Source organism: Chionomys nivalis, chromosome 4, assembly GCF_950005125.1.
Source record: "Chionomys nivalis chromosome 4, mChiNiv1.1, whole genome shotgun sequence".
In the NCBI taxonomy this organism is placed as follows: Eukaryota; Metazoa; Chordata; class Mammalia; order Rodentia; family Cricetidae; genus Chionomys; species Chionomys nivalis.
The window spans coordinates 93,600,747-93,624,257 of NC_080089.1; the positions used below are offsets into that span (position 1 = coordinate 93,600,747).

Consider the following 23,511-nt stretch of genomic DNA (forward strand, 5'->3'; position numbering starts at 1 on the left):
ACCCTTTTAATCTTGGCTAGATTTTATCATTTATATACAAATTTTTATATACTGCTTTGGTTCCATTCTCTATCTGATTTGTTCTGGAGACTGTGCTTCAGGTTTTCCCAGAGTCCTAGATTTTACTTTTTAATTAGAGGATTTAGGTCTTGTACTTTTCTGCATCATAGATGAAAATGAAGACGCCAGGAAGATTGGTTTTCCTTAATTGGCTCGATTTGAGTCTAGTTTATACACAATCAGGTAGATTCATTTGAAGCACACACACAGATTAAGCCGGTACCTTGATCAAGGCCCAGAGCATATACGCCCCACCCCCAGATCCCACACTTCCTGGCAATGTGCCCAACATGCCCATGCTATGGCCATAAATGCTTTTGTCATTGTGGGTTACTTTATAGTTTCTATTCATCTCATGCTGGCGGAACAACACAGAATGACATTTCTTGGTGTTTGTTATCCATGTATGTATTTGTATGGTGTGCGTATGCATGCATTTATGTATGTGAGCGTGGTTACACATGTGTGGTGTTCAGAGGACATCTTGGGGGTTGGCCTTTGGCTTCTGCCTTGAGACAGGCTCTCTTTCTTATCCATAGTTGTGTGTGTCAGGCTAACTGGCTGGAAAGCTTCCAGACATGATCCTGTCTTTACATTCCATCTCAAGTAGGGTGTTAAAATCACACACACACACTCATTATTATACCCAGGTTTATGAGGGTTCGGGGGATTCGAACTCAGCTCCTCACGCTTGGGCAGCAAACGCTTTACTCACGGAGCCATCTCCCAGTCTCCAGAATGACTTCTGAAGTGTACTTCACTCCACATATTCCCGCATCAACACTACTTTTCCATCTTTATAGCTGAATAGTAATTTTGAGGTTCATCAATGTTGCCATATGTTATGAACAGTTCATTCCTTTTTATTGCTGGGTAGAAATCCATTCTCTGGAAATATTTTATATATTCATTAATTGACTAGCTTTTGGGTTGTTTCCATGTGGGACAAATTTTAATTAAAATTTATATTTGTAACATCTTTCATTTTTCATTTCTCTCAGGAAAATAATCTGGAAATTTGTATTAGTTGGTATTCTCTAGGAACAGAATTGACCATATGAATATGTAATGTAAAGGGGGGTTTCTTAGGCTGGCTCACACAATCAGGGGTGAGGACTCACACAGTGGCTCTCTGCACACTGTAGAGGCTGAGAATCCACCCGAGGTTGGGGCCTCGGCAGTCACAATCTGGCAGTGGTGGCCTGGAGCATTCCCGTGGTCTTCAGTCTACATTGGAAACTACAGAAGATGGGTCCTGACGTCAGTGGAGGATGGCAGCAGCAGAGGCAGCAGCAACAGGACAGATGTATCTGCCCGTAAGGAGCGATGGCAAGCTGGCAAAAGCAATGCCGTCTCTTCCACAGCTGGACAGTGGCACCCATTCTAGGGGAGGGCCTCCTCTCTCAGCTGATCCTTCCTGGAATCACCCCTGCAGATCTGCTCAGAGACAGGTCTCTAACTCCCAGCTCAACATTTAATCATAGTAACAACGGAGTAACAAGAACCACACAGCTGAATAGCTGGATTGTGTATTCTGCGTCTCACCTCAGATCCTGAGAATTTGAAATGTTCCACATCCCCCCAATTCTGACTGGCTCTTGTAAGCATGTCAAATCTTAGACTTCCACACTGTGGCTTTCCCCAGGGACTGAAAAATAAAGTCCCTGTCACTGTATGCATCAGAGTTTTCCTGCTGATGTAAAGACAGGAGAGACCTGACTCCACAAAATTGCCCTTTTATGTCCACATATGCACATGGCATGTGTGCCCCATGGTACACACACAACAATAACAAACAGAGAAAAGCTTGACAATTATGAAGGGCTTATTTTGGCTCATGAGGTTTTAATCCATTCAGGAAAGCAGAGAGGCTCTCATGGGCAGAGGAAGTATGTGGGGGTGGGGTGGGGGACAATGAGAAAGGAGGGAGGGGGAGAAGGGGGAGACAAAGAACCCTAAGAGAGGACTACCACATTGCACTCTGTTTAAGAAAGTCTTGTTCATCCCAGAAACTGAAGGTTATTTTTTTTTTATTTCTGTGCATTCTGGGACCATTATTGTTTCTGCTTGACTTTTGTGTTTAGGCATATAGGCAATTTAAATTTAATTTTTGTCTGTGATGTAAAAGTGCTCATTTGTAAATGGAGACTTTTTCTCCTGCCTGTTCCCGCAGCTGCTTTAAAAATAACCACTCTGAGGCTTAATATATATAATACTTTTAATACTTATAAATGTTTGGTTGATAGCTCAGGCTTATTATTAGCTAGCTCTTACATTTAAATTAATCCATTTCTATTAATCTATGTATTGCCACATGGCTGTGGTGTTACCTCATTTTCTACAAGTCTTGCTTCCTCATTGGCTGGCTGGCATCTCCCAGACTCTGCCCTTCTTCTCCTGTATCTCTGCTTGAATTTCTTACCTGGTTTTATCCTGCCTTACTAAAGTCCAAAGCAGCTTTATTTATCAACCAATGAGAGCAACACATATTCACAGTGTACAGAAAGACCATTCCACAGTGCTCGTTTTTTCCAGTGTGGATATCAATGAATCTAGCAACATTTACTGATAAAACATCTTTCCCCCCTGAACTGCGGTAGTACCAGCAACTGAGCTTCCAAGCACAGGGCTGTGTTTGGCTTCTGATCTAGTCTCTGGGCTGTTAATTATTTCTTAAGTCGATATTGAACTATCTCAATTATCAAATGCCTTTATCCCTTTAGTGTCTGCTAATGTGGTCCGGTCCTTTATTTAGTTCTCATTTTCTAAGATGGCCACGGCTATTTTAAGTCTCTTGAGTTTCCAAATGAATTAACAATCAGCAAAACATTTTCCTGCATCAGCACTGCTTTTCCATCTTTATGGCTGAATAATATCCATTTTCATATACATACGTGTGTGTGCATAAGCACTATACACACATACAGATGAAAACACACACACACACGCATGCGCACACACATACACTCACTCACCCACCCACAGATAAATACACAGACCGATTTCCTTAGGTGACCGCTGTGAACAGTGCTACCATAAATAAGGATGTGGCTGATGACTTCCTATTTGCCAGCTCTTGCTATTGTTTCGTGAGCTGCCCAGGATTGTATTCAGGAAGTCATTGCTTCTGCCCATGTCCTGAAGCATTTCCTCTATGTTTTCCTGTCTGTTCACTTTTACATTTTTTTTTTTTTTTTTGATTTTCGAGACAGGGTTTCTCTGTAGCTTTTTTGGTTCCTATCCTGGAACTAGCTCTTGTAGACCAGGCTGGCCTCGAACTCACTGAGATCCACCTGCTTCTGCCTCCCAAGTTCTGGGATTAAAGGCGTGCGCCACCACCGCCCGGCTCACTTTTACATCTTTTATCGAGGTTTTTGATCCTCTGGGAGCTGTGTTATTTTGTTTTTTTGTTTCCTGTGTTAGAAGGGCCTACCATCAATCTTTGTAATCTTTTTCATCTCTCTTGCCTTACTGCTCTGATTCAAATGTCAAGGTTTATGAATAATGATTTTGAGTATGGACATCTTGGTCTCATTTCTGATTTTTGAAGAAATAGTTTCAGTTTTTCCCCAAGTTAGTGTGACGTTAGCTATCTGTTTGTTGCATACAGTCTTTCCTGTGTTGAAGTCTGATCCTTCTGTGCCTAGAGAGTCACGTGATCTTTGTCTTTGCTTCCATTTGTGAGCCACATTAGGTTTATATATTTGTGTGGATTGATCATCCTCTGATGTCTAGAATGAAACCAAGTGATCACATGGTGTATGACGTCTGTAAATGAGCTGTTGGGTTAGTTTACAAGTGGTTTATTCAAAATTATCACCTCTATGTTTATCAAGAAAATTAATCTACAAAAACTGTTTTGCTTTTATTTTTTGTGGGTTTTTTGGTTTTGCTTCTCTCTCTCTCTCTCTCTCTCTCTCTCTCTCTCTCTCTCTCTCTCTCTGTGTGTGTGTCTGAATTCACAGAACAGGCTGTCAGATGCTCCAGAGCTGTAGTCACAGTGGCTGTGAGCTGCCCGGTGTGGATGCTGGGAACCAAACTCAGGTCTTGTCCAGGAATGGCCTGAGCTATTAACTGCTGAGTCACCTCCCCAATACTTAAGGAGTGTTGACAGCAGGGCAGCGATGGCCAGCCTCATAGAATGACTTCCTTCCCATTTTGTGGAATTGTTTGAGAAGCACTGGTGTTCAATCTTTCCTCAAGATCTGGCAAAACTCAGCCATGAATCCATCCAGTCCTGGGCTTCTCTTTGCTGTGAGAAGGTTTCCTACCACATTAATCTCATCATTGGTTATTGCTCTCTCAGGTTGGTCATATCCTCTGGCTTCAATTTTGGTAAGCTGTAAGTTTTATCTATTAACTGAATAATTTTAGATTTTCCAATGGTTTACATTCTATTTGGTATATAGTGAAGTTTAACACTGCAGTTTCTTAAAAAAATGTCTGTGTGTGTGTGTGTGTGTGTGCATGTGTGTTGAGTGTGTGCATGTGAGTGTGTGTGCGTGCAGAGACCGGAGTGTACCATCACTCTCCGTTTCCCGAGGCAGGGATGCGCTGATCTATACAGATAATCCCGATTTTAGTTAGGTCTCTCAGAACACCCTCCTTCATCTCTGATTCTATTAAATTAGGTCTTCTCTCTTAGACGAACTAAGGGTCTGGCCCATCTTACTAATTTTTTCAAAGAACCATCTTTCTGCTTCCTCGAGTCCTTTGATCTCCAGGTCTCCATTCCGTTGTTTTCCATTCTGATCTTTGTCACTTCTTTCCTTCCGGTTTTGAGGTTTGTCTTGCTCTTGTTTTGTCAGACTGTGCGATGCGTCATTATGTTATTTACCTGAGATCTCTTTGATGCTCATAATGTTGGCTCTCAGGGCTCTTTGTGTTCCTCAGTTTTGCTTTGCTGAAGCTCATAGATCCTGATTACATTTTCATTTGATCACAGGACCTCTTTAAACAATACTCCGATTATTTGTGCTAAGTTTTTCGCTTTCCACATGCTTTGATCTGTTTCTCCCTGATGTTGATTTCTCATTCCATCTCATTATGATCAGATAAAATGTAAGAAATTATTTCAGTTTTCTGTATTTGCCAAGACTTGCTTCATGGCCTAAAGTATGATGTACTTTGAAGCGTATCCCAAGAGCTACTGAAAAGAATATGTATTCTGTAGCTTTTGGATGGGACAGTCTGCAAGCTTGTTAAATCTGGTAGACATGCAGTATATCATTGTTTTGCCTTTTATAAAGATTTATTTTACTTATTTATGTGTGTATGTGTATGCATAAGTATGTATGCATATGTGTGTGTGTGCGTGCGTGCGTGCGTGCAAGGAGTTCTTTGGATGCAGCTTTTGTGAGTTGTTGCCCACACTGGAAGAATTTTCAGTGGTGCAATTGCCTTCAAGACCCCCATGCTCTTGTAAGTAACCATTCACCTATGACCTTCTCAATAATTCCAATAAGCTCACTGGTTCACCAAGCTAGCCTGGGGTGGAATCATTTCTCTGGTGTATCGTCAGTACCCTGTGAAGACTGAGTGAATATTTGTTCACGTCTCTCCAAGCAGAGTAACACCACACAACTGGCGCCTGAACAGAGAGCAACAGGACCAAAGATGAGTGGAGGGTGAGCAACTCTCCGACTCTGTAGTGAAGGATGAAAGGGGCAACAGAGGTTGATTTGTGTGAAGTGCAGCATCTTTGGGGCTCTTGGTTAGTTTTTAATCTCAGCTCGATGCAACCTAAGTCATGTGGAAGAGGGAACCTCAACGGAAGAACTGCCTTCATCAGATTGGTCCGTGGTCACGTGTCTGGGGCACTGTCTTGATTACTAATTGATGTAGTGGGTCTAGCCCACTCTGGGCAGTACCCCTACCAAGGAGGTGGGCCCGGGCGGCATAAGAAAACTAGCTGAGCAGAAGCCAGTGAACGAACCAGTGAGCATCATGCCACTATGGTCTCTGCTTCAGTTCCTGCTTGAGTTCCTGCCTTGATTTCCCTCAGTAAAGAACTGTGACCTAGATGTGTAAGGCACCTATGCCCTTTTCTCTCCTAAGTTTCTTCGGTCAGCGTGTTTCATCAGCACACCAGTGAAGCAACCTAGAACGGAGCATCCCCCTGTGGTATTGGATGGCGAGCTTCTTGCTGTTATGGTGGTCCCATCGCTGTGGCGCATGGTAAAGCATGTTATAAAGGCCAAGTCATCTGAGTGGAGTGTCCTGGGGTTAGGTTCTGGAGTAGGCACCTTTCCTGTGTGCAGAATGGGTAGCATATCTCACTGATCCCTAAGGACTGCCTTGTGAACAAGGAGACACTCTCAAAGGTTGATGGTCCAGATAATATTTTTTTCAATCCCTAAAAAATGTACTCACGGAACAGGTTCATAAGCAGGCTACGGCAACTGTTGGGCAACTTTTGCTATGAGCAAGAGATGCAGCTGAAGCCCAACTGTCTGCTCATAAAGACTTTGCGTGTGCCACGTGGGAAAGGACCTGCAGGTGCTGGCCTCTGCATCGGATCTGTCAAGAAAAGGGGGACTGCAAGGCTGAGACGCAGGTTTCATTCTGCTATTTTATACAGGTTGTCAGGATGTAAAGGACAGCGGGAACAGGTCAGATGTGTGCTAAAGAGGTCTTCCTGGGATTTCAGAACCAGGGAGAGTATTCAGACAGTAGGGAGGGAGGGAGGGAGGGAGGGAGGGAGGGAGGGAGGGAAGGGTGGGGGAGAGAACATGGTCAAAGTGATAGAATATATCCTTCCGGTCCAACCTCTAACACAGAAGAAGAGAAAAACGTTGACTCAGCATGCAGAGTGGGCCCTAATAACGTCCAAGCACTGGAAACTGGGATAACCAGGGAATAGTTCACATCTGAATTACTTACATGGGGAAAGCTTTTAAACAAGAAACACTTCTCACAGCCTGGCTTGTGCAGCTGTGGGATAGGAGGGCAGATGTTATCAGTCTGAGTATTGTGGATAAGCAGAGAAACCAATAAAACTTTCCCCCAGGCATAATCTGCGGCAATCCAAGGGAAATCAGTCCCTGATGCATTGGTTTGTATGAGACACTATTCACAATGAGACGCATTCAGCAACTGTCCATCAGTGTGCATGTCATGGGCTGGAAGGGAAGAAAAGAACGACAGGCATTTGTGAGGTGACTGAACGTGAAAGATGATATATTTGATGCCAGACAGGTATGTATTCACAGGAGAGTTAAGAGCTGGTTGACTTAGCAGGGGCCTCAGGACTAGCATGCAACCGGTTTGTCTTAGTTGCTTTTCTATTGCCATGGCACAACACCATGATGAAGACAACGTAAAGAAGAGAGCATTTAATGGGGGCTTACAGTTTCAGGCAGTAAAGCCATTTCCACCATGGTGGGGAGCATGGCAGCAAACAGGCACGGTGCTGGAATAGTAGTGGAGAGCTCACACCTGATCCACAGGCACTAGGCAGAGAGAACTAAGTGGGAAAGCATGGGCTTTTGAAACCTCAGAGCCCCTCGCCCCACTGACACAGCTCCTCCAATAAGGCCACACCTCCTAATCCTCTTCAAACAGTTCTACCAACTGGGAACCAAGTATTCAGATGTGTGCACCTATGGGGCCATTCTCCTTCAGACCACGGCAGCGTTTTAATGCCTTTGCCGAGCTCTATGATGGGGCATAATCTTTACAAGGTAGGAGAGGATGTGACAGATCTGAGTATCTTAGACTGACATATGGATTGTGATTGTAAAGGACTAGAGAGAGAAGAACAAATTGGAAAGGGGTCTGTCACTTGAAGGCAAGTGTGGCAAGATTCATATGGAGCCAGAGTCCTTAGGGTAAACGTTAACAGAAAGTCAAATGCTGTGTCAGTGAAGCTCGAGACGCCTAGGCACGTCCAACCTGCAGACTGTATGCTGCACAAGGCCCAGGACAGCTATGAATGCATCCCAACACAAAAGTGTAAACTTACTTAAACATTATGTTTTTACAATTAACAAAACCCGACTGTGTGATTCTAGAACATGAATTTTGTAGATGAGTATGTTTAGGACATTCCTTGTGAGTTGAGAGTCTGAGCAACAGTTCACAGGAGACAGGAAGGACAGAGCAGTGTATCTCAGGGTGGAGAGCTACCCCTCACAGTGTGTGCTGTACCCTTCTTCCCACCCCCCTAAGAAAATGCATTGAGGGTTGCAGTTGTTGATGTAGCCTGGGGTCCGTTAGTAGCCATGATGGAAAGGCAAGGGTCACAGTGCCATCCTGGAGCTTGTTAGACAGAGCCAGGGAGCTACCTCCAGTCACTGCACAGCAGGCCAGAGGGTAGCCTTTGGGCACGGGTACAACACAAGCCATCCCCATGTGGTCCATCATGGGTAAGGAGATGTGCAGAACCCCGTGGCAGGAGTAGAACTCCAGGACAGAGGTGGGATAGTTCACAGGCAATGATTGTGAAGTATGGAAAGATACCTGGATATGGTTATCTCCATTGCTGCTGCAGTCAAAAAAAAATCAAAAACCAAATATGTATGAATGTTCTGTCTCTTCTCACACCTAACTCCAAGTCAGGACTCAGTACCTCCCCAGTGACTTTCTGTGGCCTGACTCCTAGCCCCCACCTCGCCTTATCTCCAGCTTCAAATACCACAGTGCTTCTTTGCTGGGTGGTTGTCTGTAACCCTCCACCCCACCTTAACTGTGAGGTCCGGCAGGAGTGGCCTTGATCTCACTTCAGAGTAGTGCTGTAGGCAATGGGCACGAGAGGGAAAGCGGTCCAGGTGGCCCTAGCGGTGCAGTTTGGATCTCGGGGAGGACCTCTTCTCCACTTCAGGACGTCCCTTGCAGTGTCTACGAGTAGCCTAGTGTGCAGAGGTCGCTTTGCCCAACCTGCCCCCCTTCAGGCCTTTGCAGTGCTGTGTGTGATCTACAATGGGGTGGTGAGTACAGGCACAGGCCCTACCCTCCAGAGACCCACAGCCTACTGGGTGGATGAGGCTACAGGACAGAGGGGACCCAAACCAGGTACTCAGGATAGGGTCCTTGGTGTCAGGAGATATATGCCCAGGAAGGGACGTGAGGAAGTAGTCAGAGAAAGGCTGGTCTCATTCGACCATAAGAGGGTGAATAAGGATGGGAATGGCATTGTGGGGATGAGAGAAACCATACCGAAGAGACTTAGGAGCTAAGACAAGATAGCTGAACCCAAACTGGATGATGGTACGGAGACTCAGATCCTCGGGGCTAGGAGAGGGAGGTCTTTAGTCACTGGCTACCTGGTCTAGCTACCATGTCCAGAGGAAGAAGTGACTTACCGAAGGTCACTTTGTATAAATGAGGGTGCCTGGGCTTCCTGACCCTATGCCTGAGGTTGTGCTTCTGCAGGAAGCTGCCTTTAGCAACCACAATGACTGAAAGCTTTGGAGGCGGAGGCTGCCAGCCGTCAAGGCAGGTGCCTAGGGCCTGCAGTCTGGGGATGCCTCTTCCTCCCCATCTCCAGTCTTGGGGTGGGCAGACACTGAGTCTCACATGGGCTCTTCAGACACAAGAGACTATTCTTTCACTTCTCCTCTTCTGCTCCCCTTAAGCTTCTCAACAACTGTAAATGTTTCCACTGGGGACAAAGACATCTGTCTGGCACTGCCCCGGGGTCTGCTGTGGTGTGGCATATTGGTGGCCGATGCTATTCAACGAATCCTGTACTGGTCCTGACCTAGAGTCCTTCCTGCCTCTAACTGCATACCCGCTACCAGCCCAGAGAGCCCAGCCCACTCTGCCTCACTCACTCTGCGGCCATTTGCTCTGCTCTTGGGTGTCACATGGGTTCAGCCCCAGTACCAGGTCTTTTTGGGTTTACCTTGGCTCGCCCTGGTCACCTTGAAGATCTAAGCCTCAGCATCAGGGGGTATGACAGTCTTTGAAGAACCTGGGCACAGAGTCATCTTCCAGATCAGGTCTCTGTAGCATCTCTAGAGCTGGGGCTCAAAGGGGGACGGTGGACAGTAGAGGGAAAAGCTGTATGGAGAGGCCCTCCCAGACGTGATGCCTGGGGATCTGAGGACAGACCAGCCAGGCCGATAGTGTGGTCCCCACACCCCTGAAAGAGCACTTGACACCTGGCTCAAGGACAGAATGACAAACTTTATTAGAAATGTTCCTTGCTTGAAGGTCACATTCACATTAAAGTGGAGGCTGCGCTGTCTGGCTCTGGTATCCCACGCTGTGACGATTTCCAGTTAAAGACAAGTCTGGGTGGAGACTATCAGGAACACACCAAAGATGCTGAATGGTGGTGCTGAAAGGCGAAGGCAGCGGCAGCGGCAGCAGCAGCAACATTCCATGAGAGAATAGGTCTCAGGGCCTGCAGAGACTGTGTGTCACCCCCACCCTTCCAGTCCCAAAGCCATACCACCGGCCCCAGCTGATAAATAAACAGCATGTCACACACATATGAGAAACAAGAAACAAACTGAAGTCTCCTAAAGTGAAAAAATAATTTGCTCAAAGAAAGCTCTGTGACAGCCAGGCTTCACCCTGAATGATGGTGGCCAGAGGCCTGGACAGTAATGGTGTCTCAGACTCAGGGTCCAGTGGCCCCCATCCTCCTTAGCACCTTTGGGAGAAAGCCATCTTCAATACACTCCTCTTCAAAATGCAAAATGCTACTTTAAACGATCATACCCAAGAATAAGCTCTGTCTCTGGGGGAAGTCATCAGACTACTGTCCCTGAAGAGACAGGCAGACGGGGACAGCCAAAGGACTCTATCCATGGTGGAAGAGGGAAGGAAGGGCTGAGGAAGCCGGCTCAGAGAGGAAAGTCCAGGTCCTTCACACTGCCGTGGTCCCTGGCGACTTGTCTCTCAAAGTGGTTCTAAGTCTTCAAATGGAAGGATGATCTCCTTACCCTGGCCAGGGGCAGGCAGGGAGGGATCATCAAGGACTTGTTTCCTCATTCATTATTCAGAAACTATTTTCTCTCCACCGGCCAATTTTCCCGGGCCTGTCTGCAGTGGGGAACAGGACGCTGTCTCCTGCCAAATGTTTTATTCATTCTCTTGAGAAGGAAATGGTCTCTACACTCTGGTTGACTGGGTGACTTCCTGGTCCTGGTTGATGGCAGCAGTTTGGCCCTGGCAGCCACAGTGGCAACAGACATTCCTTTTCCAAGTCAGTGACACAATCCTGACGCTCCGGAGCCAGGTGCCGTGTGTCCACAGATGACGGCAGGCCTTCAGCCCTGTTCACTGGTACTGCAGATAGTTTTTGAGCGACTGAGGCAGGGGCAGGGAGTCGATGTCCCGCAGACGCTGTCTGCCCAGGGCTGAGCGGATGGATCTCCGGCACAGGTCCATCAGTGGCAGGGGCTCAGCTGCAAAGACAGTGACGTGTGAGTGCCCACTGCTCAACCCACCCAGGTGGCCCACCGCCTACCCCCGCCCCTGAACTAGTCCAGGGCCTCCTGTTCCTCACGAGTCATCCTTGCTTGAAGTAAGAGGCCCTCAAAAATGTTTATGGAAAGGGGAACACGGCTGGTCAGACTACATTTAGCATAATCAGTAGTGAATAGTGGTGTTAAAAGATTAATAGTGGTATTAAACTTATTTCTAGCAAGGATAAGTCTCTGATGTGGAGTGTGTGACTCAAAAATGTTTCAAAGTGGCATCCTTTGCCGGGCGGTGGTGGCACACGCCTTTAATCCCAGCACTCAGGAGGCAGAGGCAGGAGGATCTGTGAGTTTGAAGCCAGCCTGGTCTACAAGAGCTAGTTCCAAGACAGGCTCTGAAGCTACAGAGAAACCCTGTCTCAAAAAACAAAAGAAAAAGAAAAAAAAGAAAGTGGCATCCTTTTAGAAACAGAATAATTTGTCCCAGTTACTCAGGAGGCTGAGGCAGGAGGATCATTTAAGTCCAAAAGTTCAAGACCAGCCTGGGCCACACAGTCAGACCTTAGCTCAAAACAAACAAGCAAACAGGTTAGATCCAGCAGCTTTGGAAATTCTTTCAAACCCTCACACTCTCCTATAGTGTCTACAGTAGGCACTGGAAGGACATACTTTCTTACAACGCTCAAGTTCTAGAAAAATCCATAAATTTAAATCAACCAGAGGGGTAAAAGTGCTTGCCACAGAAAGCTGATGATGAGATATTGATCCTCAGAAGTCACTTAAAAAGCTAGATGCAGGGGCAGGCACCTGAAAGGCCAGCTCTCCTATGTCGAGACGGAAAACAGATGAGAGACCCCAACTCAACATGGTGGGAGGAGAGAACCCACTCTTCAAAGTTGCCCTTTGACCTCTACATGCATGCACGCCATGGTGCACTTACCCAACTCCCAAGAGTAAAACCACACCAAACCACAGCAACCTCTGGATACAGGACAGTTGACTGATGCAGGCTCACTGGGGGTATTCACACTAACACTTATCTCTTCCAGGTCCTCTGGTAACTCTGGGGGGTACAGAGACAACTAAGCCAGGGCCAGAGCCAGCCCTGGGGTGAGCTTGTAGTCTGTGATTTTCTCATGATCTGGGATTTTTAAGTAAATGAATGATTTGTTGCTGTTGTTGTTTTTAATTTTGTATACATGGTAGTTTTGCCTGAAGGTATATCTGTATATCAAGTGTAAGACTTGTGTCCACAAAGGCCAGAAGAGGGTGTTGGACCCCCTGGAATGGAGTCACAGATGGTTGTGAGCTACCATGTTTGGGGCTGGGAATTGAACCCTGGTCCTTTGGAAGAGCAGACAGTGCTCTTAACCTCTGAACCATCTCTTCAGCCCCAGTGAGTGAATTATTTTAAAAGTGTTAATATGGAAAAGAACTCCTGAGTGCACGGGACAGGCAGTTTCTGGAAAGCTTTGAGTATAGAAATCTGAGCAGGATTCTGAAGGGTGGGTGGGAGTGTTATAAGCACATAGAGCTGGGCAGTACTGTACGCAAGGAGAACAGGCCAGGATCAGGAAGGCAGAGAAACCAAGGAGGGGAACAAGGCTGGCAGCTCAAACAGGCCATTGGGGAATGAAGAGGACAGTGGTCCCAAGTCACCTCATGTGGCAGACATGGGGCCTAGATGCTTGCCTTGCAGCCCAGTGTTCTTTTGGTAATGGCATAGGTAGGACTTCTGAAAGCATCCTAAGGCATGGTCAAAACCTAAGTAACAAACACAAATGTGTCAGCCGTATGGGAACGGTATCAGGAGGGATGGGGACAATGGCAGCTGGGGTTCCAAGGGAACTTCTGCTAGAGATGTAGTTTGAATGGGCCGTCATCAGAATCCAAGTGAGACTCAGCCTGAGTGTCAGAAGCTATGGCCAAGGATGCATCTTGCTATCCTCTGGTGAGGCTAGACTCAGCACCAGTAGCTTGACTTCCTCCTTATCTTTTGATCCTCAAACAAAATGAGGCCAGCCAGGGGACCCGGGCCATGCATCCTGATCTGACCTGTCCCTCATAAGCTTCCCACCCCCTACACAGTAGCACCTTCAACCCTCCCTGCCCCTTGGCCCTCACAGCGCCAGTCCACATGTTGCCCTGGCCTGTCAATCAAGCCTCTATTTTAATCCCTCTGCCTTCAGCACCTGGCTGGTTACTTTAGCAGGAATTGTAAAGTACAAGATATGTTTGTAGCTGCTTTTACCTGAAGGATTATTATGTGTCCAACTTACCCTAAGCTCTTTTGAGGAGGGGGGCTCAATTCATGTGAACCCCTGGACGCAATAAATATTATGATTATCATCTCTATTTTCAGCAGAAGCTAAAACAGAGTGCACAAGCCCTTTACCTAAGGACGCACAGCTGGTAAGCAGCAATACCAGGAAGCACACTCACTGAACCAGAAGGAGCTTGCCTTCTAGCTTACCCACATTGACTGTACATCTGTTTGGCCTACTGCTAGGCTGAGCGCATCTCACTGAGGTCTTGAAGTAGCCTTCTGAAGTCAATGCGGTTACTTGTCCCTGGCTGAGAAAAGGATTCGGGGTGGAGAGGCTTGTCTAGAGTTGCAAGCCTGCACATGTCCCTCCCCACAAACAGTAATAAGAAGTGGACTCGGAGAAAAGAGAGGTGAAATCATCTATCTTCTAGACTTCTGGCAGACTGTGCCACACCTTCAGGCTCTTACTGTCCCCCGTGGCCACTCTCCAGGTCACAGCTGCCCACCTCTTCCCACATGACTGTACAGTGCCAACTTGGAAGCAGCCATGCTACTGCTCCGCACCAGCCAGTGCCAAAGTCAACTGCACCTGTTCCCAGAATAGAAAACAAGCCAGCTCGTCATGGAGGCACCCCAAGCACAGGTGAACGCGGGGACGAGCATCTCAGGGACGAGCATCTCAGGCAGAATTTTAAGCACAAGAAAAGTATGTTGTGACTCCAGAAAATCCCCAAGTTTAAAGGTAGCTGATAATGTTCAGGGTCTGGCCGATAATACTCAGGGTGTAGCGACCGGGGTGGTGGTGATAGCGGAAGGTTGCTTCTAGCCAGCTTGCCTTGATGCCAGCAGGGAGCAGCTTGAGATCCTATTGCTCTTCACGGGAAGTTAGGTCTGAAATAAAGGAGCCACTCCCTGAGTCAGGCCTTCGTCGTTCCCCGGGATAAGGGGCAGGGGTGAACACACGTGTCAAGCAAGAATAAGTGAGAAGGATAACAGGCATTCACACTCAGCCCCGCCAGCCAGCAGCAGCTGGCTCCTCTTCTCCCAGCCACACATTTCTCATCTGTAAAATGGGACGTGATGGCAGCATCACATCATGGACTGTATGGTGACAAGGGCATGGCACAGCCTGCCCTCTGCCTTAACAAGGTTCGTGCTGAAACACGCTTTCAAACCATCAGCTCAAGAGGTCTCTTTGAAAAACAGCCACGCTGTTGTTTGCTGTGCTTCTAAGGATGTTCCAGGATGCCACCCTACTGACGGCCCCTTTCTGCTCTTGATGAGGACTTACGTAGGCCGGTGAGAAATGCCTGGCTCTTTGCTACAAACATCCCAGTCATGTTGAAAGTCCTGAGTAGATTTTCTTCAATTACCCATCACTGATCCCTGTACAACCTGAGGGGAACCCAGGATTTCCAGGGACTCTGTTGCCATCTGCAAAAAAGGGTAACTCAGCACCTGGGGTTAAGTCGGCGTTTATCGGCAGGGATATGGACAAGCCGGGATACTGGCACAGAGACTGGTAGCTTCGGCTGACTTCTCAAGCCTTCCCACCTGCCCTGGGACGTGCTAAGACGTGAGTCATCAGTTACCATCACTCCTGCATTCCTGATTTAAGTCACAAGGTGAATGGCAGACAATGGGAGTCAGATGGAAAAGCACTTAGCGACATCCTTGAACGCTGAACTTAAGAAGACCTGGGTGCGGTGCTGTTTTTCATAAAGGAAATGAGGAGACACACAGTGTCTTGCCAACATGTATGTTTGTGCACCACTTGCATTCCTGGTACCCATGGAGACCAGAAGGCACTGGATCCCTTGGAACTGGAGTTACAGTCCACCATGTGGGCACTGGGATTTGAACCCAGGTTCTCTGGAAGAGTAGTCAGTGCTCTCAATTGCTGAGCCATCTCCCTAGCCCCATCCACTATAATTATTCAAGTATGAGGATGCTGAGAGGAGGGAAATAAGTTCCGGGGCAGCCTGGGCTCCATGCTGGTGTCCTCACCAGCTGAAAGGACAGAAAAGAGGTGCGTGCTCCCTGTGTGTATATGAATGACATGACATCGAGCTGGAAACTAAGAAAGGCAGCGGCAGGCTAGACAGCTGGGTCGTCTCTAGGAAGGCAGAAGGCAAGTGTAACGGGCTGGAGAGGTGAAGCAGGGAACCTGGCAGCAATGTCCACTAAGTGAAAACAAAGGTTCGGAGAAGCCACAGGCGCCACAGACCACACATCTTGAGAATCCAGAAAGAGCTGTAGCCCAATACTTGGGACAATGGTATCTCCACTGCTGCCCCAGCAGAAGCCTGAGCCTGCTGTCTGTCTCAAGGGAAGTAGCCTTTAGGGAAGGCCCTGCTCTGGGTGGAAGGCCAGCTGAACAGAGCACAAGCAAATACTTCATGCTGGGTGGAGGAGGGGTGAGTGGTGGAAAGGAAAGCCATTTCTACAGAGGTGGCCTGGTGTGATGGCCTAGCTGCTTTTAGTGGGTGCAGTTTGGTAGGATGAAACTCACACTGGATTCCTGGCCGCAGGAACCTTACGGTACCACATCCACTTAGCTTGCAGAGGAACAAATGCACATGACACAGGAGGGAAATACCCGGAAGAGAAATGTGGGGTGGGCCTTGGAGACCAGGGCTGTGGTCGCCAAGCCTCTAGCAGAAAAGAGGCAGACATCCGAGGTTGGCCCCAGGGACAAACTCGCTCGAGGTGGCATTCATCAAAGGCAAGGCTGCTCAGAGCACACATTCAGATTCCTGCCCAAGGCCTATTTTAGCTACTGGTCTACAGGAGATTCCCAGAGGAGCAAGAATCTATCTGTAGACCCGACCATGTACCCCAGCCTCCTATCTGCAAACCTGACTTTGTACCCCAGACTCCTCTCTGCTTACCCGACCATGTACCCCAGCCTCCTCTCTGCAGACCTGACCATGTCTCTGTCCGCAGGCCTCCTCTGACTCCTGGCCAGGCTCTTGGGGGTTTGGCCACTTCTGACTTTGCTACATACCCAACTCTGTTGGAGCTAGATGCTGGCTAGCGACTGAATCTCTGCCAGCTGTAAGGAAGAATAAACTGCTCTGCTCTAGTGGGCTTTGGGGACTGCAGCCATATCCTTCTGGCTGTGATCTCAGTTCTGATGGGCCTTTACAATCTCTGAGCAGACCTGTGTGTTTGGGTTGGGGTGCGGAGAGATAGGGATGAATGCCTCATTACTTGTCTAGCAAGTTAAGAGCTGGGCTGGGGTGTAGAGACCGGAACTAGAGCAAAGCCCAGCACAGCCTGACCTTGGTTCGCAAGCAAAGTCATACTCTTTCAACAGCCGTCACTAATAACGAAAGATGTCATATATAATCTATGAAGATACAGAAAAATCGGTTCTTGAAATGAAAACAATTCTAAACACACATATTTTCCTTCTACTTTTATGCTTCTAAATTCTGATCATAATGATTAATGCTGGTGTTTCCGGTGTTTGAGATGTTTCTGCCCTAGGAAGAATGACGTCACGTCTGTGGAAGTTGTCAGAATCTAAGCGAAGCCACCTTTGCCAACTACTAACCAAAATAAATAAATAAAGCAGGAGGCTGAGGAGGAGGGAGCCTCATGCATGTGTGGCTGGTAACAAGACCTATGCACCATAGTCCTTGCCAGAAGTGTCACCTCACACAAAGGTCACCACAACCTTACCCAGTCCCAGATTCGACAGAGACATCTTCTGGACAACTGTTGTTCCTTCCTATTAATCCTTGTAGGTAGGGGTGACTGTTTGAAAATGTCTTTTGCAATTCTCATATCCCACTTAAAACCTTCCTGCATCAACCTCCTAAACACCCTTCATGTGGCTCGTCTTCCCACGGAATGCCCCACTGTTCCTAACTTAGCATCGTTATTCCGTGACTCTCTCCACTTGCTACTTATGCTGATATTCCTTAACTCAATATTTGCTTAGCTCCTATTCTGATAAAATTAGGGCCATTGTCACACGTGATCTCTACCGTGGCTCTAGTTCGGGATCCACATTAACTTTGCTAAGTGATCTATGGGCATAAATGTGTATGGGCTTCACGTGGGGCCCTTAAATGCAGGACCTGTTATTCTAACACATTGGTCTGCAGGCCCAGGGCAGGCAATGCCCTGCAGAGATCACCGTACTAAGCAAGGAAGTCAAGTTCCTGTTCCCTCCTTAGCACTGTGGATCCCTGTCCTTCAGCCCCAAACACAAGGGTCTGTGACCCACACCTTCAGACATAACTCTGCATGTTCTTGTCTTTGAATGGCACCCACTCCTAAGCCCCTTCCCACCCACTTTCCAAGCACTCGTGTTATCTGTTAGCTTCTGCATTCATTCTGAGCCCTTGGTCTCTTCCTGACTCCACCATGAAACAGTCTCTGGGGTCCTTCTACCATCTCACCAGCTCCAGCCCTCCTCCCTGTTCTCCTCATCTCAGTCCTCAGCAAGGCCAAACATCAGTATGGTGACCAAACCCATTTGAAGCACTCTACTCTCAACCCTACCCTCAGACCTTGTCCTAACTAGGAAGCAGGGGGAAGGGGTATCTGTGCTCTCTGTCCCCAGCTTCCAACAAGCCCGGAGTTCTTGAGTCCCTATTGAATCTCCTCCCCTGGGGACTGTGGCTCCCACAGGCAGGAATGGGTGTCACCCCTGCTGCTTGGTCCTTACTGGAAATGACAAGGCCAATGGGATGGAGAAGCCCAGGTTCTGGGAGACAGAAGCAGCTGCAGTGAACCCTCATCTCTACAAAAGGCACTGAAGCACTTCAAGGCAGGCAATGAGTGCTAATAATAGAAGGGAGTCCTTGCCAGGGAGATGCTCAGTGGGTACAGCGCTTGACACACAAGCGTTAGGAGCTGGGTCCAGATGCACAGAACCCACATAAAGCTGTATGTGGTAGGTTGTACCTGCAAATCCCAGAAAGATGGCCAGAAGCTCACAGGCTAGTTAGAGACCCTGTCTCAAACAAGATGGAAGGTGAATATGTGTGCGTACAAACACACACACACACACGGGGGGGGGGGGAGGGGGCAGGTGGAAAAGGGAGAGGGGGCTGTGTAGCCCCTTTCATCCAGCCCTAAACTGGCTGGAGAGACTCTGGTAGATCCCTTCTCTCTGACAAGCAGAACTTTGTACTGTACTGTACTGTGCTGTGCTAATTCTACAAACTGGTACAGGGATGATCCTTACTTAGATGAACCAGTTAAGCTTGGGTCCTGTCCCAGGGAGCTGCAGGGTAGCTGGATGTGCAAGCCTTGGGCAAGGACATCCCCAGCCACACAGGGAGAGGGAAAGTGCCCTCCAAGGTTTCCTTTCTGACACAGCCCTGGGGCTACCTGTTGCTAAGCAGCTACTAAGCTAAACATGCCCATCGTGGTGCAGGGAGCTAATCCTGTGCTTGCAGAGCCAGCAAGTATGGGGGGTGGGGTGGGGCGATATCTCAGGAATAGGGTTCCCAGGATGCATCTTCTTCCAAAGATGAAGATTGAGGCATGTGGAGCAGCCAGACTTGTCCACCAAATGGCAGATTAGCCAATGCTATGGCCCTGATTCTGGAAGAGACAACTAGGCCAATCAGACAAAGGATCTTGTAGGTATGTACATGACTGCTGAAGATCAGTGAGGAAAGAAGGGACAGGCATCAGCATAGAGGCACTTGGTTGTTAACGTCCTGATCGTCAGGATGGGTGGTGGATTCAGGCATGTGCATTAAATCTCAAGCAAGTTCACAAACAAATAAACGAAGAGAGCTGGGCAGGGCACTGGTGATGACAGTGTGTCAGTGGTGAGGTCACAGCTAAGTGACAGAAAGAGCCCTGCTGCCATCAGGAAGTTCAGTTAAAAATAGAGAGGAGGAGAGTAAAATCGCACAAGAGAATTAGCATCCCAGTCTAACTCAAGTAAGGGCTTGGCCAGAAGATGAATTACAGCTAATTCTAGCTAATGAGTAATAATGAAGTCACTCTTGTCCGCACAGAACTCAGCACTGCCGGGGAGGGGCGCTACTACCATGCAGGAACAGCTGACCTGGGGTCGAAGACCTAAGCTGAGTTCCGCCTTAATAAAACTGTTTTTTGTTTGCTTTTGTAAAATAGTGACACTCCCTGCTTCATGAGGAGCAGTCGGGAGGATCAGGTAATGGACAGAGTGCTTAGGGAAGGCCCTGGCCTTTGTGGCACTCAAACATGGACAGCTACTATCAACATTCCAGAGCAGCCGGGTGTCCTCGGGAGCAAAGCAGAGACTGAGGCAACGGGTGTAGAAGGAGACTGCTCCAGGTAGGATATTCCTGTGCTGAAACCACAGATGACTCTGAACACACCTGAGCAGGCCAGAGCAGCTAGCGTGTGCGAGAACCAGCAGCCCTGGGACTGGAGCCTCCTGTCCTGTGCCCCAGCCTGTAGTGATTTTAGGGTCCACCTTCCAGTTTCTCCATCAGATACAGAAGCAGGGAGAAGCCCATGACTGTTGACATCTTTAGGTCCATTTGCTGGACTCTTGAACTCAATATCTAGCAACAGTTACAATAAGAAGGGTTGTACTAGGACTCACGCATCACTTCACACTCACAACCCGGTGAGGTAGTTGTTTATGTATGCCCACTTAAAGCTGTGAGGAAACTGAGGCAGAGCGGGACCATGCAACTAGCTCAAGGCCATAGCTGAGCACGGACAATGGGACTGCTGCTCAGGGTCTGATTTGGGATGCACACACGTGTGCATGTGTGTGTATGTAAATGCGTGCATGTGTGTGCATGCATGCGCACGTGTGTGTGTGTGTGTCTGTGTGTGTCTGTGTGTGTATGTGGTGTAAACATAACCTGCCTACCTGCCCTGAGGAGTCTACTAACTGGTCTCAAGAGCCCGCCTTGCCTTGTCCCTTCAACACTGCTCCATGTGGTGATGTCGTCCGGTTTGCTGTGCATGAGCGACCCTTGAAAGGACTGAAGGTGGACCCTGACCCAGGCAAGGCCAGCAATTGGCTGGCAGGAGAATTGGGAGTTTCGGCCCCTAGTAAAGGAGTTTGCCCAGTGTTAGACAGTGAAATGGGTCCAATTCGCCAGGTTCTATATGGGATTTGGATGCCATCTGTGGCATTGATTTTTCCTGGAGACCCAGTGACCAGAAGCATGGCCTTTAGTCCTCCTTCTGGAAGCAGCCTGGGTGCTGCTGCTCACAGCCACCAGGCTGGCTGGCACAGCTACCTTCTGTTTTCAAATAGCTAAGGTCAGACAAACTTCCTTCCACTTGGGAAATGTCTCCATGCTAGCCTCTTACTAATCAGCATAAACCCCAGGGGCTTAATACGTAGGCCTTCTAATGGATTTACTATGTTTATTTGACCTTTCCAAGTGTGAACTCAGAAACAGGCCTGAAGGAGGTGGAGAAGCTTGTTTTTCTTAACTTCTGCAAAAGTGATGAGTAAATTGAATTCTTGGATATAGTCCGCTTAGTTCTATCACCCTCCCTCTTTCCCTTCCTCCTTCAGCCAAAGGATGCAATTAGGCTCAGGAGGAACCAGCATTTATGGGACAGCTCGCTCCAGAGGAGAAAGAGGTGTCTGCTCAGAAGTGGTAAGTGGTGAGGTCTGTGCACAAGTCTGTACATCACACAAGCACCACAAGGCAGAGCAAAGGTCACCAAATTCGGAAGTGCTGACTCTGTTTCCCCTTCTAGCTCCGAGGCACGTGATGTCACGTGTTACCTAAATTTAAAAACGTTAATGCCCAATGCACGGGTGAGAACAAGCTCCAGGGGCACAAACACTGTAGACCGGAGCATGCCAACTTCAACCCTAGGGGGCCAGGAATCTTCTAGGTGCACCCCAAAGAGAAGGTGTGGAGAATATGGGGGCAGCCAGCAAACCAGGGAGCAGACACCAGGGGACCAGCACTTGGGTCCAAGCAGGACTGTGGACCCCAGGTTACAGGGTACCTCCCCAATGGAGGTAGGGACTTGCAGGCAGAGGGATCACGTGATTTCCAGGCTTACCTAGTCTTAGGACAGACAGAGCTTTTGAGCTCCAGGACCCGAACTCTACAAGACACCACTCAATGCCGAGAAAACTGATATAGATAGATAGATGATAGATGATAGATAGATAGATAGATAGATAGATAGATAGATAGATAGATAGATAGATAGATAGATATAAAATGCCTGTAACATCTGTTTTCCCATAGACCCAAACATTTTATTTCTTATTTTACTACAGACAAGGTATGGCAGGCATTAAGGGTTTATGAGCCAAAATGTATTGGCAGGAAAAAAACTTGACAGAGAAAATCAACTTTTTTTTTTTAATGTGCTAACTAGGTAGTGGCAAAACCAGTTTCCTAAAGTGATACAGACTGAGAACCCTGTTGATCCTGGCTGGCCGTTGCCCAGGACCTGTTGCAGCTGCCCTCGATGAACCCTGCCAGCATTCCACCTGGCCTGACTTGATTTACACTCTGCCTCTTGCTAGATCCCACAGTCATCCCAGACCCGATACCACAGCCCTGCTTGACCACTCAGAGGACTGAGGGGAAGAGAATCTAATACCTCCTAAATCCATGTAGGGTCACCAAAAGGACGCTCAGGTGTGTGGGCAGAGGGCACATCTGTGAATTTTGTTGCACAGTTCGGTGGTGAGAGACAGATACCACAAACTCACTGAGAGGAATCCACCCAGAGCTGGCTCCTCTGGTATTTCTACTGCAGCAGGGGCCACTGTAATCCTCTAGAAATGGCCTCCTTTACTCCTCACACACCTAGTATCTTCAATGGCAGGGAAGGAAAGTCCTGACCGTCCTCCACCCTCAAGGAACCTCTGAGGAAGTCTTAGCTCAGGTCCTGGTGGCCACACCCTGTAGATGTTCTGGACTGCGGCTCTTCACCAGCAGAAAGGCTGGTGGGTCTCTTCTTCCAAGGGAGCGACAGTCTTTTGACAATGTTAACAGAGTCCAGAGCAGTGTAGCATCTAAGGAGGAAGTGGCTTTGGACAGTGGAGTCCTAGGTTCCCACCATAAGGAAGGAGCCCAAGGTCTTCCAAGGAACTTTGGCTCTGCCTTGCCAGCTCCCTGACGTGAGACGTGAACGAAGACAGAGATGAAGACTTGCCAATGGGAAGACCACAGTCTTGGTTTGGATTTAATTGGGGTGAGAACACCACAATACTTATCCTTATGAAGCACGGTCTTTTCCAAGGACCTTTATAAACACCCCATTTACTGCAGGAGTGAGCCATTCCAAAAACTCACTCAAGGAATAATGAGGCCCCGAAGAACGTCTCTAGTTGAGGATGGGACACTCAGGAAACTGGGAAAGCTGCTGACTTGCGTTTGCACAGGCAGTCACTGGCCTTTTTGCTTTGGCTACAGTTCCTATAGCAACCTCCTACAGTCCCTGCTCCTTCTTGACTCAACAGCCCAGCCGGGAGTCAAGAAGAGCCATGTTTTGCGCATTCGCTGGGCAATGGACACTGTGTTCAAAGACTTGGACACAGTGTTTTCCTTAATCTTTAAAGAGAAGCTATGTAAAGACTGAATTGAACACCACCTACAAAGTTCCATAAGAGCACATGGCGATGGATATGCTGGCTTTCCTGGTCTCAGCCTCAGTTCCCTCCAGTCGCAGGAAATTATTTAACTTGGTCTGTTTTAATGAATGAACCATGCTAACCCACCAAGTGTGAATGGAAAGGACTTTAAACAATCACAAAAATATTGATGTTTCTTTAATATATTCAGTCATATGTCCCTCATTCCACTCTGGCTTTAAGGCGGTATTTGGGGGGGGGGTGGAGACTGGATACAGAAT

At 47.9% G+C, this 23,511-nt stretch overlaps 1 protein-coding gene across 1 annotated transcript in view; it reads right to left on the reverse strand.

Annotated features, from left to right (window-relative positions):
- Window positions 1-10,168: 10,168 nt before the first annotated feature.
- Window positions 10,169-23,511, reverse strand: part of Spsb4 (splA/ryanodine receptor domain and SOCS box containing 4) — a 72,906-nt gene continuing 59,563 nt past the window's right edge. Inside the window, exon 3 of the mRNA XM_057767804.1 lies at window positions 10,169-11,417. Within this exon, the coding sequence (XP_057623787.1) occupies window positions 11,290-11,417 (128 nt within the window). The 3' untranslated portion in view covers window positions 10,169-11,289. The remainder of the gene's footprint in view (window positions 11,418-23,511) is intronic.